This window comes from Mesoplodon bidens (assembly GCF_964165515.1).
Source record: "Mesoplodon bidens genome assembly, chromosome: 15".
Classification (NCBI taxonomy): domain Eukaryota; kingdom Metazoa; phylum Chordata; class Mammalia; order Artiodactyla; family Ziphiidae; genus Mesoplodon; species Mesoplodon bidens.
In genome coordinates, this window is record NC_138171.1 from 32733022 (window position 1) to 32751406 (window position 18385).

At 46.4% G+C, this 18385-nt stretch overlaps 1 protein-coding gene across 1 annotated transcript in view; it reads left to right on the forward strand.

Moving 5' to 3' along the window:
- The window catches only part of CDS2 (CDP-diacylglycerol synthase 2), a 59309-nt gene extending 48035 nt beyond the window's left edge, over positions 1–11274 (forward strand). The window contains exons 9-13 of the mRNA XM_081255497.1: positions 282–350; positions 1236–1388; positions 2832–2951; positions 3394–3497; positions 3756–11274. Of these exons, the coding sequence (XP_081111623.1) occupies positions 282–350; positions 1236–1388; positions 2832–2951; positions 3394–3497; positions 3756–3888 (579 nt within the window). The 3' untranslated portion in view covers positions 3889–11274. The remainder of the gene's footprint in view (positions 1–281; positions 351–1235; positions 1389–2831; positions 2952–3393; positions 3498–3755) is intronic.
- Positions 11275–18385: the final 7111 nt, after the last annotated feature.

An 18385-nucleotide genomic window follows, 5' to 3' on the forward strand; every position in this document is an offset into this window, starting at 1 on the left:
GGCACACTTTTGTGGCCTTGATCTGAATTTGAGTGTTATCATTTAATTAGTTTGCTGTTTTATAATATAATTAAATTATTTGGCCAATTGAAACAAAGGAAACTGAGGGCTATCAGACAGGGAACAAGGAAACCAAGTATGGGGTATTTTAGAAGGTGAGGTGGTTTAATTGAATGAGGAGTTTTTTTAATAGTAGAAAGACTTTTTAACAGTTAATCATTATTCCCAAAGCTAGAGTTATCAAAATGCCTTTTTTTAAAGAATTTGCTCTCTGTCCACAGCTGTCCCCGAAGAAGACCTGGGAAGGCTTCATTGGGGGCTGCTTTGCTACTGTGGTATTTGGCCTTCTGGTAGGTGGTGCTCCCAGTTGGGTGGGGGATGGGCAGAGGCCTCCCACCCACCTTCAAAGCCCATCCACGGCTAGTGAGCATGTCCCCCGAGGCCAAGGACTCTGTCCTGCTGAATGGCAACCTTGCCCTGTAGCGGGGCATGAACATGGCATGGGCAGTGCCAGCTGTCCTTTATCTGCCAGGCTTTAAGCAGTAGAGGAGTGGGGGCCGTGCACACCTTGTACTCCTCTCAGTCTGAGGCCTGGCAACACTCAGGAGATGGCATTCTTGTCCAGGCATTTGATATTTTTCCTGAGAGTAAGAGGTGAGGTGGGATATGCCATTCTGACCCAGATTTTCTCCTGTGCGTGTCTTGCCTGGAGAGGAATGATCTCCCAGCCCTTTCTAGAGCACCATTCGCTGCTTCTGACCCTCAGGCCAGTCTCTCCCCTTTTCAGAGTTGTCCGGCTGCCCTTCAGGGCTGACCCCCTACTTACTGCTCTTCAGCCTTCTCTCCTCCTGGTTCTCTCCCTCTCACTACACCGCTCCCCTCACCACCTGCCATTTTGAATTAAGGGATCCAGAGGAAAATGGACCGTCGCTCCTCCAAATGGGGTGAAACTTCTTGTAGTTCTTTGCCCAAATTCCCTCAGGCCTTTCCTGGGTTTATTCAGGGCCTGGTTGTTGGAGCAAGTATATTGAGGCCTCAGTGGGCCATCAGCCTCTTTTTCATTTTTTTTTTCCAGATACAGGTAAAATACACATCTGTGAAATATGAACCTCTGATTTAGTGCATAGCTTGCACTTAGGGTGCTAGGCACTGTGAGGGACTTGGTTGAACCAGGCACGTGCTGCCCAGGCAAGATGGCTGGAACTTGTCTCCTTAGTCTGTGTTCTCATCCTCAGCTGTCCTATGTGATGTCCGGGTACAGATGCTTTGTCTGCCCCGTGGAGTACAACAATGATACCAACAGCTTCACTGTGGACTGTGAGCCCTCGGACCTGTTTCGTCTGCAGGAGTACAACATTCCTGGGGTGATCCAGTCGGTCATTGGCTGGGTATGTGCCACTCACATGGGGTGAATGATCCTTGGCTGGATAGTGACTACAAAGAGAGAGCCCCCTCTCCACCATTGCCTTCCCTCAAAAACAACTAGCTTCCTCCCTCCCCAAAGCTTGTAAGCCCCAGGTTGGAGAATTGCTCAAGTCAGTTCAGGGTGAGGACAGGAGGAGACATTTCCTCCCACTTCAGATCATTAAGACCAGGGTTCTGAAAGTGTGCTTTTGGATCCTGGGGCACCCTGAGGTCCTCTCAGGGCGTCCGCACTTTCTTCGTAACATAATGAAGAAAGTTTCACTTTTTCACTTTGTCAACATTTGCCATGATGGTGCAAAAGCAGTGCTGGCACCTTAGCATGAGTAAAGGCAGTGGCACTAAACTGGACTGTCATTGAATTCATTATGCCACATACTCACAGGAAGACTCAGCCAGCTCACTTTAAGAGTGTCTTTGATGAAATAGTAAAATTATTAATTTTATTAAATCTTGACCCTTGAATACACACCTTTCTAATGCTCTGGTACCAAAATGGAAATTATACATAAAATGCTTCTGCTAAATGCTGCAGGACAGTGCTTACCTAAAGGAAGACTGCGTGTGCACCTGCTTGAGTTATGAGCTGAACTAGCAGCTTTTTTATGGGGACATAATTTTTACTTGAAAAGAGCCGACAAACTATAATTTTTCGGATTTGGATTTTTGGCAGACATTTTTCTTGAAAAGGAACAAAGTGAGTCTGTCACTTAAGTAAACAACTGACGGTAGTTGTTACCAACGATAAAATTTGGCTTTCAAGTACAAATTAGAGTTTTGGAAAGTGTATACCTGCCACTGTAAGTTTGACAGCTTCTTAATACTTAAAGGCTTTCCTGAGGGATCTGTGGTGATTTTAACATACGATGTTTTGACATTGTATGGCAAAATTTGTCTACATTTGAAAGATTTGTGTAACTCAGTGAACCAGTATTTTTGAAATGGCCAGTGCATGGTGTTACACAGTCATGCACGGGTAAACGATCCATTCAAATGGTCATTGATAGGCTTTCAGATTCCACATTGCACCAAATTTTTAGAAAACTACCGCTCAAGTTCTGGTGTAGTATCAGAGATGGGTATCCTTCTCTAAAATACTCTTCCTTTTTTCAACAACGTATCCTTGTAGGGCTAGATTTTCTTCATACACTTCAACCAAAACGTCGTATTGCTGTGGACTGAATGCGTAACACCTCAATGTCCTCTATTAAGCCATACATTAGAGATTTACCAAAAACAAACAAAAACCCCCAAACCAGTCTTCTTCCTAAATTTTTATGGGGTGGGGGGAGAGAAATAGTTTCATAAAGAGGTGGTTTTGTTGTTGTTTGTTTGTTTGTTTTTTAATGTTAACAAGTAATAAGCCTGGGCTTGCAGGCATCTCGACTGACTTCATTTATTCTTTTCAGAAAACAGTCCGGATGTACCCCTTCCAGATTCACAGCATTGCCCTCTCCACTTTTGCTTCACTCATTGGCCCCTTTGGAGGGTTCTTCGCTAGTGGATTCAAGCGAGCCTTTAAAATCAAAGTAGGAAAACCCTTTTCTAGTCCTCTCATTGTCTCCTAGCCGGGCCCCTTTTTCACCCGTCTTCTGCCTTCCTCCTCCTGTCCCACCTCATCAGCCACCACCCCCTTCAAAATACCAAGCTATGAACCCTGATTATTACTGTGTGCTTTTCTTCACCCATGCATGGAATTTAAGTAGGTTAAAGGAAGATACATTGTTTCTAAGAAAATTCAGTGGTTGGATTTTCAGTATATTTGTTAATATATTCTTTCTTCAAAAGAAACATTTTGTAATTTAATAAGATTGTGTACTATTATAGCTTCAGCATTTGAATCAATACTTACTTTTCACTTTCTGTTGCTCTCAGCTATTCAGTACAGTAGCTGGACATTGAGGTGGGACCATAAGCCAGGCTTTGACTTGGCTGAGGCCAGGCTCATCAATCCTTCCCCTCCTCTAACAGGACTTTGCCAATACCATTCCTGGCCATGGAGGCATCATGGATCGCTTTGACTGCCAGTATCTGATGGCCACCTTTGTCAATGTGTATATTGCCAGTTTTATCAGGTATAGTACCTTTCCATCTGAACCAAGTTAGTGGATTTTTAAGTGTGGTGAAATTCTAGAATTTTAGCTACTTCTCAGTTTGAGTGAAAAAAAACAAATGTGGATGCAGTTTTCAGTTGCTATTAGTTATGGATTCCCTGAGGACCCCTACCATCCATTAGTAGAGAATCCAGAGAGGGAACAGCTACTTGAATAATCAGGCCCTTGAAGTTGCTTGGCCCCTGCTTTGCTCAGTGCTGTTTCTTCGTCCTCTTCCAGGGGCCCTAACCCGAGTAAGCTGGTTCAGCAGTTCCTGACCTTGAGGCCAGATCAGCAGCTCCACATCTTCAACATGCTCAAGTCTCACCTGACTGACAAGGGGATGCTGACAGCTGCCACAGAGGACGAATAGGGACCACCGAGGGCCAGGAGAGCAGGAACAGGGCTGAGTGAGGGGCAGGGCTCCAGGGCAAGCCCAGCTGGACAAAGACAAGACTTCAACTCACTGTCTTCTTTTTTTTTTTTTTACAGTGTTTTTTATTTGTGGATTTAAAAGAAAAAAATCTATGTGTACAGTCTATGTGCTTATGATTTGGGTTGTAAGTAACCTACAGCTTTGAGTTGGAAAGAAGTCATGGGGGTAAAACCATTTGGGTTTTTAAAACCGAAGTTTTTAACAACCTGGAAGACAGTGTTGCCCAGCTCTGGAGCACCTGCTTGGTGCTTCTAGCTCCCAAGCTGGAGCTTCCATATCTGGGCTTGATCAGAGTGGACATTCACCTGTGTTCGTCCAGTTTAGCCCCTGCCCACCCCCCCAAGCTCTCTTTGTAGCTGACCCCCAGCAGGGAAGAGATGCACAGCTTGGATGTCTTTACTACTGGAGCGCTTTCCCTGGGCTTCTCAGTAATCCCTGCCTTGGAGCTACGGGAGTGTTGCCTCCTGAGGCTGGAGGGATGAAGGCTTATTAATCAGATAGGCATTCTGTTCACAAATCCTGTGGAGTATGAGCTCTGCTTTATGATATGGGTTCACCTCGCTTCATCACAGACTGAAAGAAGGTTTCAGTTTTTATTTTTTTCAGAAAGCATGAAAAATTATAATAGTCTGGAGAAAAGCCACACTGTACTATTTCAAGTGTATACAGTAGGATATACTGTAATTGGGCCTTTTCCCACAGGGTTTAGGCTCAAGTGGCTCCTATAGGGCAGTCGGTTAACTGGGTCTTTTCAGGGATGGTGTCGTTCACGTTTGTGCTGTAGACTTGTTGCTGCTGAATCCTTTCTGGGGGCTTCCCCATTTGACAGGGAGCAGAAGGCTTCTCTTTCACGTGCCCATGCCCTTGGCCTTGCTGACCACCCACGTAGCTGCTGTCTTGTGTGTGTGTGTGTGTGTGTATATATATTATATATATAATATATATATATATGTATAACTCTTAAGGCAAGTGTGTATCTGGGTGTGTTTTAAAAATCACTTACTTCTTAACAGTGATTTCAGTTGTACCACGACTTCTTCACTGAAACCACAGAGTACTGCTTACAGCTCTGCATAACCCAACCCAATTAGAGGTTTGAAGCTTCTGAAGAATAAATGCACACTTGTATAATGTGACCAGTTTAAATGTAGTTTATATTTTACAGGGGGACCTACCTTTTTTCTTTTCAACTGTGATTTATTTATTGTTTCCTTTTAATTAGAGGAGTGAGGTTGACTTTTGGAATATACGTGCTTTGTCAAGACAATAAGCAAGGGGGTATAGGAGGGAGAGCTTGGTGGCCAAGTGTGTTCCATTATTCTGTGCCATATTGGTTCTCATTGCCAAATGGGGGTGCAACAGCTTGCTTCAGCACCTTGGGCTGGTGCTGCTTTGCTTTATTTCTGTTTATCTCAGCCTCACTGCATCCGTAGATGCTCACAGCCAGCCCAGATCACTGAAGCGTCCAGCACGGGCCAGACCCTCTTGATGTCTCAGCTCACAGTCGCTGTGTGACCTTCCACGTGCAACAGCTTTTTTCTTCTGAACTTTTATTTCCAGTTCATTACATGGCTTTTCTTTTTCAGGTCCAAGGCCCCCTTAAAAACAAAATGTGTTTTTGCATGGGGTTTTAGTGCTGGCTGTGACGCTAGGTAGGACAGACACATCACTCTGTGGGTCCTCATTTTCTGAGCTGTCTTCTAATTCCCATATTCCATGATTCTGGCTGAACAAGTACATGTACCAGAGGCTGCTGCAGGTATTGAGTCATGTCCTGGGCACCCAAAAAGCAAGTACTTACAGCCCTTTTTCTAAATACTTGTCCTTAAAATGCTTGTCCTCAGCAATAAATCTTAAAGAGTGGAGGTGATGAGTAACGAATCTAGTTTTCTGATTGCAGAATGAACTTGGTTCCCCAAACCAGAGATGGAATGGTGCCACATTTGTCTCGTGGTGCCCCACTGTGGGCAGATGGTGGATCCCTGGGAGCAGGGAGTCTCAGCTGGGACCCGGCAGCAGAGAGCCACCTTTGAATAGGTCTTCCTTTGGGATCAGGGAGCCTGGCACATTCCTGTGGACGTGGCTGCTGATGGGGGTCCTGGGAAACGGCAGCTGGAAGCTCAATAGAGCTGCCATCAAGAAAGCCTGAGGGTCAGCTGGGATTTTGTTTTCTTTTCATTCCCTGCCTGCTTTCTGGTGAAATAGGGGAATTTCGTAGTCAGTAGCCAGGAGACTGATGCCACCTTGTGTCTATATAGCACATTGATTTTCTTTCTCCCATTTATTGAAAATCTTTCACCAAACAGCCAAATTTCCAGAGACTTGTAACACACAGCTGTGCAGATCTTAATGAGTGGCATAACTTGCTTCAGATCCATTTTTTTGTGTGTGAGAAATAAAATGTGACAAATTGTGTGCCCTCCCTTGTCGTGGATTCAGTTTCTAACTCCCATGCATGGTTTTGTTTCCCATTTGATTTTGTGTTCATACATATTGTGCAGTCCTGATTTAGAGATTTTTGTTTTGTTTTCCAATTTGAATCCTATACATTCTCACAGCAGCCTTCTGAGGTACCTCAGGTGAGAGGCATGAGCCCTTTGCTGATGAGGAAACCGAGGGCCGGGGGGGCGCTTCCCCAGGGTCACGTGGTGGTTGTGCTCACCAGCAGGAGAAGGACTTATCATCCCCAGGCCTCCTCACCTTTGGGAAAGCGCAGTATTCCTTCCGGCAAGCTCAGGAGGCCCAACCTGTGTGCCACGTTTGGAGCTTAAGTTGCTGTTAGCTCCTACCTGGTGACATAAGGAGCTGATGGAAGAAGAAACCAGGGAGCATCTGCAGGGGCTGGGCCTGGGCGTCCTCCCTGGCGAGTTCTCGTGACTGCTCGCAGGACACCCGCGCCTTTTCCCTTTGCGTGCATGTGCCACCCTCTCAATTGCTCTCAGCGTCGAAAAAGTACACATCTATGTTTTGCTTCTGAAAGTGAAACCCTCTAAGGCAGCCTGGGCCTTATTTATGTTTATTACTTCTTGCCTGTTTCATATTCTGAGCATTTTAGTAGGTATAGTTTAACTGTATTTAAGATGTATTTCCTTCTAGTGTTGTACAATTCTGTAATGTATGTTTGAAACTAATGTCTCTTTCAGAATGGGCAAAATGTAACTTAGCCTTACACAGGTAGACTCTGAAATCATTTTATGGTATTTATTGTTTCCCCACTGGGCTTTTTATCCTGTAACTTATGTTGTATAAGAAGATTCCAAAAATATATTTTAACAGAGACTAAACGGGCCCTTTGATTTGAATGAGCTAGTTGCCGAGTTAGCTGGAGGCTGATTCGAATGGATCCTTAAGTTCACATCTTCAGACTGTCAGTGAGCCCCTGGCAGGCTCAGGAGCATCCCTGACATTGCCAGGAGCAGGGGTGTGTGTGACTGACTCAGGGCAAAGAGCATCATTGCTTGGAAAACTGGACAGCAGTGACCTTGCTCCATAAGAAGCCTGCCCAAGGTCAGTTTCCAAGGAAGTAGATTTGCATTACTGTACTAGATGTGGCACCTCTGAAACAACTTCTTGTGTCACTGATATCTTAGGCACCATTGCGTTTTGTCTTTGGGAGTAACTCTTGTCTGTGCCCACCTTTCTTGTGCGTTGTGATTATGTGCTGAGGAAGGGGTGGAGCGGGGAGGGAGCAGTTTCCCTTAGGCCCAGGGTTCCTGTTCTTCCACAGTCAGGGTGGGAAGTTTCCCTTAGGCCCAGGGTGCTGTTCTTCCACAGAAGGATGTCCAGGTGACTGTCATACACACATTGCAAGACAACAGACCATGGGCCGACTCTCACTGTGCTTGTCAGGGGCTCCGGAAGAGCGGCTGGAACAAAGCATCAGCTTCCTGAAGAGGGTCTGGTTCTTGGGCAGAGCCTCGTTATTCGGTCCTTGTCTTGGTGAAAACGAACTTCCTTTTCCCTTGATCACCTTCCATGCACGCAGTTACCCAGCTTTCACTTTTTAAAGAGATTACCCGCTCCCACTTCCTAACTTGTTTCCCCTTGTTGGGTGGGGGCCCTTGTGGCACAACCTACATAGGGTGCTGGGCTTGGACCAAGTGGTGATGAATGAGGCTAATTTAAGGGCTCTTCTAGGCCCACCTCCTCTTGGTCCTGAACTCTGCTCACCCACATTGCCTGCAGAAGGTGGGCCCGTTCTCAGTGAGGAATGGAGTCACAGCTGCTGACTGCCTATTTCCATTTGAAGGTGGCCCCATCTTTCTGTTCTTCCCAGCACTGCCCCCGCCCCCCCCTTTCAGGTTGACCAGCAGTAACCTTATTCACCTGGTCTCTCAGGTGGGTAGAGGCTGCTGTTCTTACCTGGGGTTGCCTCTTGATAGACTAAGGCTTTCACCTGTCCGTATGTTTGCCGTGTTTTCAAAGACAGATCTCAGCTGGGAGGGTGGTTTGGGAGGTATACTTTGGGTGCTGAAGTGTTGGGATTTTAGAACATGTAGATGATTTATGAGAACAGAATGCCAGAATATCTGAAGTCTAGGATTTTATGGCCAGTGGCTTTCAAATCCATTGGCTCTTTGAAAACCCTGCCCCCCTTCCCCTCTTCTACCTATCTGATGAGGCTCCTTTTTATTCTCGAGTCATTAAGTTACCAGCAGTGTGTTTAATAAATAATAACTGCAATAACAGTAATAGTGCTTAATATGTGCCAGGCACAGTGCTAAGGATGCATTATCCCTTTTAATCCAGAAAACAACCTTTGATCAGGTATTGCCTCCATTTTATACATGAGGAAAATGAGGTACCATGACAGGCAAAGAGCAGTGGTTAAGATAGACGTTGGGCTCAAATAGCCCTAGGTTTGGGCAGGTTACTAGGTACAATTCCAACCCAGCTGGCTCTGATAATAGCAGCTCCCTTTCGGGATTGTTGTGAGGATTTTATGAGGTAATGCATGTAAGTATTTGTCAGTGCCTGGCACATAGTAAGCTCTCAATAAATGGTAGTTGTTTTTATTGAACCCAGCTGGTAATTTGAACCCAGGGTTGTGTGATGCTGGAGACTGTTTCTCAGCCACTACACTGCCCCTGCCCTGCACACAGCCTGGGTGTTCAAAGTCTAGAAAGTGACCACACTCTCCTTCTGAGAGAAGCAGTCCAGACCTTAACACCCATCTACAGCGACTGGGTACTTCCCACTTCATTTAGAAAGCCAGAAAGAGGATGTGGACAAGTTCCAGAATTCTCCGTTCCTGGTAGGAATGGTTTGCCTGAGGTTTTGCTCACCTCCTGCTGGCCCTGGTCTGGACTTGCCATGGGGAAGGAGGCCCTTTCCTCTTGCCTGGCGGTGCCTCCACTTCCTGGGCAGTAAGGGCTGATCTGTGACTTGCTCTGGACCCCATGTCCCCCTCTGCCAAGAACTGTGCTCTGTGCACACAGCTCAGGGACCTGCAGCAGTCCTCCGTGTGAGCGGACATCGCGGGGCCCAAGAGGAGTGGGAGAGAGAGAAAGCTTCTCTGTAGTAGGTGATAGTACAGAGGGAAGGCCTAAAGCTCTCGCTCATGTCCTTACACATAACAAGTCAGGGGCTTTGTATTTCTTGCTTTCTTAAAAGTGTTAACAGGGTAGACGCAGGTGACCACTTGGGGATAGATGATAGGGGGTGTTTCTCTTGGATTCTAGGTTAGCAGAGGATCTCAGTGGTTCATGAATGAAGGGAGAGTAGGCACCGGATTAATGAAAAATGAAAACTATTTTGTTTAGTTTTCCGAATGTAGACGGAGGAGTTGGGGAGTGTGTGTTTGAGGTGGCTCATTCTTCACTTGGAAGGAATGGTGTTGACGGGGGATCCCAGAAGTTCTCAAGCCAATAGAATAATGATGACCTAGAACCACTGGCTTGACTGTGGGCTGTTTCCTGAGTGTTTGAGGGGAATGAAGACTAGACCCAAGGCCCACGTGTTTAAGTGGTAGTCTCTCCCCTTCAGTTAGTTGCTTATGACAGGAGCCAGGAGCACAGTTGTGGGGGTTTAGTGAGCAGCTGCTCTGATGGACTGATCCTGGGCCTGCCTCCCGCTCCTCTGGACCCATGCTTGCCAGGCCGGGCACTTCCTCCCTCATCGTTGCATCTAATGGAACCAGGCAGCTTTTTCTCTGTAGAGAAAACGGCTCCAAACCAGGGGCAAGGGCCCTCTGCGCCTTGGGCTGAAGATGCTGCAGTGGTCTCCCAGGTCTTGGAAGACCCTTATGTAGCGCTCAGAGTCTCTAGTTGGGTTTAGCCACCTGGTGACTCTGTCCCAGGTGAGATTCTCTGCTGATATCATCCATAGCGCAGTCCCTGTCCTCGGCTGCTGGAGCACCCATTTCTTACCTCTGTTAGGTTCATGTGCTGGTTTTGCTGGCTTTGTGCCAGGGAATGCCAGAATAGAAAGGGGGTTGAGAATGTGTTTTTATAAGGATGTCCTTTGTGTTCTGTTGCATTTGAATCCTTCACACATACAGCAGTGTGTTGCTGCCTATGTCACACTGGCTGGGTGTCTGGGAGCTGATTACAAAGGGAAAGAGCTGAGCAGACATCAGGGCCAACATAACCAAAGGACTTGGAGCCAAGAGAACAAAAGGCAGTGTCAGGATACAGTGGCTTATTGTCGTCCGGCCAGAGGACTGTTGAGAAGCCATGGGGGCAACAGCAGGAGGAGTGCAGGCAGAGGAGAGGCCAGGAGTCCTGCAGCTGGTGGAGGCCAGCCCTGAGTGTCTTGTGGGTGGGGGAACAGAAACTGGGCTCAGAAACCCATCCAGGGAGATTCAACGCTCATGCACTGTGGATTCTCTTCTGGAGTCGATGCTGATACCAAGTTTTAAGTTTTATTGGTGTTTAATACTTTCCAAAACAGGAGGGGAAGACCAAAGTTTTAGAGACAAGCGGCCCCTCTGTTGAAGATTGTTGGGAAGCCTGGTGGTGTTGGGTGAGTCAGGCACTTCCTCAGTTCTGTTCACTCTGAAGACCTGTTTAGTGAGAAAGTTCCCCAAAACATAGAAACGGCTTCCCTGGCCCCACTGGGGAGTGCCAGGTAGTCAAATGTAGCCCACTGCAGTGTCTGTGCTACCAAGATTGGTCCCGAGTTTGTCCTGCCCGTGCCTCTGGCACTTCACTAAATCCATGTATTTTTGCCCCAACTGACCTTTCTCTGTGCACTGTCTGATCAGTATTGAACTGATTCTTTTTCAATGAAGTGTCAGATCATGATATACTGTACATTGGAAAGTATTCATCTTATTTATATACCTGAATCTTCCTACTACACAAATAAACCTGTTAAATTCTACATCGTTTGTGGTATCTGATGGGGGGAGTGCTGACTTGGTATGAGACGTGGGGGGTTGTCTGTATGGAACCAGCGTCCCAGGGTGCTGCCGACCACTCCCTGCTTCTAGAGGCATCCTCTGCCCTTGGCCTTCACCTGCTCTCTGGCTTTCCACCTTTCCTCATTTTGCCTTGGCTGCTCCTTCTAAGTTGCCTTTCTGGGCATCTCTCCTCCTGCTGGCCCTGCCCTTAGCTGGCAGCATTCTGCTCGAGACTCTTCTCCCCACTGAATGCTCTCCTGGTGTTCTTGCCTACTCTCAGGGCTTCAGTCACCACAGTCCTGCGATTTCCAAGTCCACATTCCTAACCCTCGTGGGCCTGTGAGGCCTCTTCGTGTGGACTTTGCATGGCCAGACCCAGGCCCTCCTACTGTACCTGCCCCAATCCGGTGTTCTTTCACCACCATCAGTTCTTTACTAGGAGTGATCTCATCAGTATCCAAGGCCTGCCCGTTCTACTTTCTAAATTTTCTTCAGATTCATCCTGACTGCCAGTTGGCTCCATGCAGCCTCGTTGCCTCCACTCATTCATTCCTTATACAATAGCTGGGGTGAGATTTCTCTGCCTGGCGCCTTCCTGTGGCCTTAGTTGAGGCTTGTTGCTGAGATCTGACCCCATGCTCAGGTCCTGCCCTCCCACAGCCACACTCCTGCTGTCCCCTCTTTGTCCCAGGTGCTCTCATCTCCTAGCCTTTGTACGTGCTGTTTCCTCTGCCTGATTCCTCCTCTCTCCCTCCCTGGCTCACCTCGGCTGCCTAACTCCTGCTCATCTTACTGTCCCACCATCAGCAGCACCCGACCTGGGAGACCTATATGCTCCCCAGCCCAGGACTGCTTTCCTGGTGGGACTGTGGGCCCTGGTGGGAGGGTGGGGGCTGCCCTGGTTCTGAAGTCCGGGGGCTAATGCCTCGGGCCAGTGGGACCTCTAGATAACTTGCCTTTTGGATAGGAGCCTCTGCCTTTCTCACCTATAGGGACCCTAAATGATGGGACTTCTGGAATGAATTGCTTCCCAACACTCAAGGTGTAAAAGCTACTGCATTTACTTTCCTAAATCCAACAAAATGTGACTCCAAGCCACCAGTTTCCACGATTAATAAGAACCCCAGCTTTACTTGTCTTCCCTTACTGCCTTGCTCCCACGGGCTTGTGTGGTGCCAGAGACAAGGGGGTCCCGGGTCTTCAGTCCATCTACTGAAGGCTCTCCTCATCCAGGCCTGTGAGGTCCATCCACTCACTCCCCAGTCAGTGTGTCAGCACCCACCTCCCTGGGCACCCCTGCAGCTGTCTGCATCTGACATTCTGCCACCTCAGGGCCCCCGCACTCAGGCCTTGACCCTCCCCATGCATTCGACAAACACTCGTGGAGTGCCTGTCCTGTGCTAGGCACTGGCTGGACACTGGGGATGAAGCAAAAAATAAAGCTGACACAGTCCCTGTTCTCAAGGTGCTCATTTTGGAGAGGGTGGCAAACATGTGAAAAAGCCATGTTAGATGGAGAAACTAGCCAGGAGAGGGGAACAGGGAATGCTGGTGAGGAGAGGTTGCAATTGTAAATAGGGCCCTCAAGGAGGGGCTTGCGGGCTTCCCTGGTGGCGCAGTGGTTGAGAGTCTGCCTGCCGATGCAGGAGACACGGGTTCGTGCCCCGGTCCGGGAGGATCCCACATGCTGCGGAGCAGCTGGGCCCGTGAGCCATGTTTGCTGAGCCTGCGCTCCGCAATGGGAGAGGCCACAGCAGTGAGAGGCCCGCGTACAGCAAAAAAAAAAAAAAAAAAAAAAAAAAAGGATGGGCTTGCTACCACAGTGATGTTTGGGCAAATGGACACACACCTGAGGGAGGTGGGGGAGGGTGTTCCAGGCAGGTGCAGACACCTGTGCCTTCGAGGAACAGCAGTCGTGGATGAAGCAGCGTGAGTTGGGAGGGAGCCGTGGCAGGTAATGAGGTCCCAAAGAGACTAGGTAATTAAGCAGGGCCAAGGCCACTGGCTTTTACTATGAGCAACATGAGAAGCTGTTGGAGAGTTAAAAGCCAAGGAGTGACTTGATCTGATGTTTGTTTTCAAAGGGTCACTTGGCTGCTGCACTCAGACTTGATTTCAGAGGGGCAAGGGCGGGAGGAGGGTGCAGCAGCAATCTGGGCAAGAGAGGATGGTGGCTGAGCTCCGTTGATGCAGTGAGAAACGGTCAGATCATCAGGATGTGTTGAAGGATTCTATGGGGCCTGGGAGAGAAGAGGGGTCAAGGATGGCCGCGATGTTGTTGGCCTTGGCAACTGCAAGAACGGCATTGCTGTTTTTCTGACCTGAAGAAGGCTGTGGTGGGAAGACAGAATTGGGGTGGGAGGTGGAAGAGTGAGAGAAGATCAGGATTTTGATTTGGATGCAGTAGGTCTGACATGCCTGTGAAATATCCATCTGGGGATGTCCAGTCCAAGGGGGTGGTCACAATGTGGATATTATTCTGTAAGAACCGGGATACTGGATGAGATCATTGATGAAGTGTTGAGGTCTAGGGACTTCCCTGATGGTCTAGTGATTAAGATTTTGCCTTCCAGTGCAGGGGGTGCAGGTTTAATCCCTGATCGGGGAGCTAAGATCCCACATGCCTTGCGGCCAAAGAAAACAAAATATAAAACAGAAGCAATATTGTAACAAATTCAATAAGGACTTAAAAAAAAAAAAAGGTCCACATCAAAAAAAAAAAAATCTTAAGAAAAAGGGACTTCCCTGGTGATGCAGTGGTTAAGAATCCTCCTGACAATTCAGGGGACACGGGTTCAAGCCCTGGTCCAGAAAGATCCCACATACCACAGAGCAACTAAGCCCGTGTGCCTAGAGCTCGTGCTCCGCAACAAGAGAAGCCACGCGCACCACAATGAAGAGTAGCCCCCGCTCACCTCAACTAGAGAAAGCCCGTGCGCAGTAGTGAAGACACAGTGCAGCCAATAAATAAATAAATACATTTATTTAAAAAAAAAGAGTTGAGGTCCACAGCTGAACCCCCCACCCCCTGCCATTCTTTCTTGGCTTGGGGATCCAGTTCTTTTCAGTGAGGGCCACTCCCTTCATCCCTTCAGGGAGACTTTCTTTCCTCAGGGAGTTTCAGACAATCTAGCTCTCAGGCCAGGGCAAGGGCCTGGATGGATCCTGTCTTCGGGCGGCCCCACTCCTGTCTGACAGCAGACCAGCTTCCTCCTGGGGAAGGAGGCTGCGGTTCTGGAGGAGGAAATGCACAATCACCATTTTGGTCTCTTGGGGGAAGATGGGGGTGGGAAACAAAGCAAGAGTGACTTTTTTTAAACATCTTTATTGGAGTATAATTGCTTTACAATGGTGTGTTTGTTTCTGCTGTATAACAAAGTGAATCAGCTATACATATATATACATCCCCATATCTCCTTCCTCTTGCGTCTCCCTCCCACCCTCCCTATCCCACCCCTATAGATGGACACAAGAGTGACATCTATATTTGGTTATTCAGGGGACAGGCAGTTGTGTGGAAAGCCCCAGAGAATGGACTGATGGCCTAGCCATGACAAACTAAATCAAAACCCATCACCTCTCCTTTTTTTTTTTTTTTTTTTTTTTTGTGGTACGCGGGCCTCTCACTGCCGTGGCCTCTCCCATTGCGGGGCACAGGCTCTGGACGTGCAGGCCCAGAGGCCATGGATCACGGGCCCAGCCGCTCCATGGCATGCGGGATCCTCCCGGACCGGGGCATGAACCCAAGTCCCCTGCATCAGCAGGCAGACTCCCAACCACTGCGCCACCAGGGAAGCCCACCTCCCCATACTTACCAAAGGACATTGCCAGTTCCAAAATCAACCAAAACCCAGGGAGCCCTCAAATGAAGTAAAATTGGGTGGTGGGAGGGGCACACAACGAGGGGCATGCACGAAGATGCCTACCCCCCCAACACCTTACACTGCATCACCACTGCTGACTCTCTCCCGCACTCTCTATTGCCAGCGATGGTGGGTGTGGGCCCCAGGCTCCAGCGCCATACATTTTCAGAGCTAGTTGATTCGACAGCCGTGTGGCTGACAGGGTCTTGGTATTCTGGCCTGGTGTCGGGCCTGAACCTCTGAGGTGGGAGAGGCAAGTTCAGGACGTTGGACCACCAGAGACCTCCCAGCCCCAGGTAATATCAGTCAGCGAGAGCTCTCCCAGAGATCTCCATCTCAATGCTAAGAGCCAGCTCCATTCAATGGCCAGCAAACTCCAGTGCTGGATGACCCATGCCAAACAACTAGCAGGACAGGAACACAGCTCCACCCATTAGCAGAGAGGCTTCCTAAAATCATACTAAGTTAACTGACACCACAAAACACACCACCAGACATGGTCCTGCCCACCAGAAAGACAAGATCCAGCCCCACCCACCAGAACACAGGCACCAGTCCCCTCCACCAGGAAGCCTACACAACCCACTGAACCAACCTCTCCCACTGGGTGAGGGAACTCCACCAAAAACAATGGGAACTATAACCCTGCAGCCTGCACAAAGGAGACCCCAAACACAGTAAGTTAAACAAAATGAGAAGACAGAGAAATATGCAGCTGATGAAGGAATCAGGTAAAAACCGACCAGACCAAACAAATGAAGAGGAAATAGGCAGTCTACCTGAAAAAGAATTCAGAGTAATGATAGTTAAGATGATCCAAAATCTTGGAAATAGAATAGAGAAAGCAGAAGAAATGTTTAACAAGGACTTAGAAGACCTAAAGAGCAAACAAACAATGATGAACAACACAATAAATGAAATTTAAAATTCTCTAGAAGGAATCAATAGCAGAATAACTGAGGCAGAAGAACAGATAAGTGACCTGGAAGATAAAATAGGGGAAATACCTACTGCAGAGCAGAATAAAGAAAAAAGAATGAAAAGAATTGAGGACCACCTCAGAGATGTCTGGGACAACAGTAAACACAACAACATTTGAATTATAGGGGTTCCAGAAGAAGAAGAGGAAAAGAAAGGGTCTGAGAAAATATTTGAAGAGATTATAGTTGAAAACGTCCCTAACATGGGAAAGGAAATAGTCAAGTCCAGGAAGCACAGAGAGCCCCATACAGGATCAAGCTAAGAGAAACATGCCAAGACACAAAGTAATCAAACTATCAAACATTAAATACAAGAGAAAATATTAAAAGCAGCAAGGGAAAAACAAAAATAACATACAAGTGAATCCCCATAAGATTAACAGCTGATCTTTCAGCAGAAACTCTGCAAGCCAGAAGAGAGTGGCAGGACATGTTTAAAGTCACGAAAGGGAAAAACCTACAACCAAGATTACCCAGCAAGGATCTCATTCAGATTCGATGGAGAAACTAAAATCTTTACAAACAAGCAAAAGTTTAAGAGAATTCAGCACCACCAAACCAGCTTTAGAACAAATGCTAAAGGAACTTCTCTAGGCAGGAAACACAAGAGAAAGAAAAGTCATACAAAAAAAAAACCCAAAACAATTTAAAAAACGGTAATAGGAACATACATATCGATAATTACCTTTAATATAAATGGATTAAATGCTCCAATCAAAAGACATAGACTGACTGAATGGATACAAAAACAAGATCTGTATATATGCTGTCTAAAAGAGATGCACTTCAGACCTAGGGACACATATAGACTGAAAGTGAGGGGATGGAAAAAGATATTCCACGCAAATGGAAATCAAGAGAAAGCTGGAGTAGCAATTCTCATATCAGACAAAATAGACTTTAAAATAAAGACTATTACAAGAGATAAAGAAGGACACTACATAAAGATCAAGGGATAAATCCAAGAAGATATAACAATTATAAATATATATATTCACCCAACAGGAGCACCTCAATACATAAGGCAACTGATAACAGCCATAAAAGGGGAAATCTACAGTAACATAATTATAGTAGGCAAATTTACCACCCCACTTTCACGAGTGGACAGATCATCCAAAATGAAAATAAATAAGGAAACAAAAGCTTTAAAAGACACATTAAACAAGATGGACTTAATTGATATTTATAGGACATTCCATCCAAAGCCAACAGATTAGACTTTCTTCTCAAGTGCTCATGGAACATTCTCCAGGATAGATCATGTCTTGGGTAACAAATCAAGCCTTGGTAAATTTAAGAAAATTGAAATCATATCAAGTATCTTTTCTGACAATAACGCTATGAGACTAGATATCAATTACAGGAAAAAACCTGTAAAAATTACAAACACATGGAGGCTAAACAATACACTACTAAATAACCAAGAGATCACTGAGGAAATAAAAAAATACGTAGAAAAAATATGACAATGAAAAAATGACGACCCAAAACCTATGAGATGCAGCAAAAGAATTTCTAAGAGGGAAGTTTATCACAATACAGTCCTACCTCAAAAAACAAGAAAAATCTCAAATAAACAACCTAACCTTACACCTAAAGCAATGAGAGAAAGAAGAACAAAAAACCCCCCAAAGTAAGCAGAAGGAAAGAAATCATAAAGATCAGGTCAGAAATCAATGAAAAAGAAATGAAGGAAATGATAGCAAAGATCAATAAAACTAAAAGCCAGTTCTTTGAGAAGAAAAACAAAATTGATAAACCATTACCCAGACTCATCTGGAAAAAAAGGGAGAAGACTCAAATCAAGGAGAAGTAACAACTGACACTGCAGAAATACAAAGGATCATGAAACATTACTACAAGCAACTCTATGCCAATAAAATGGACAACCTGGAAGAAATAGACAAATTCTTAGAAAAGCACAACCTTCTGAGACTGAAACAGGAAGAAATAGAAAATATGAACAATCACAAGCACTGAAATTGAAACTGTGATTAAAAATCTTCCAACAAACAAAAGCCCAGGACCAGATGGCTTCACAGGCAAATTCTATTAAACATTTAGAGAAGAGTTAACACCTATCCTTCTCAAACTCTTCCAAAATATAACAGAGGGAGAAACACTCCCAAACTCATTCTACAAGGCTAACATTATCCTGATACCAAAACCAGACAAAACGAGACAAAGATGTCACAAAAAAACCCTACAGGCCTATATCACTGATGAACATAGATGCAAAAATCTTC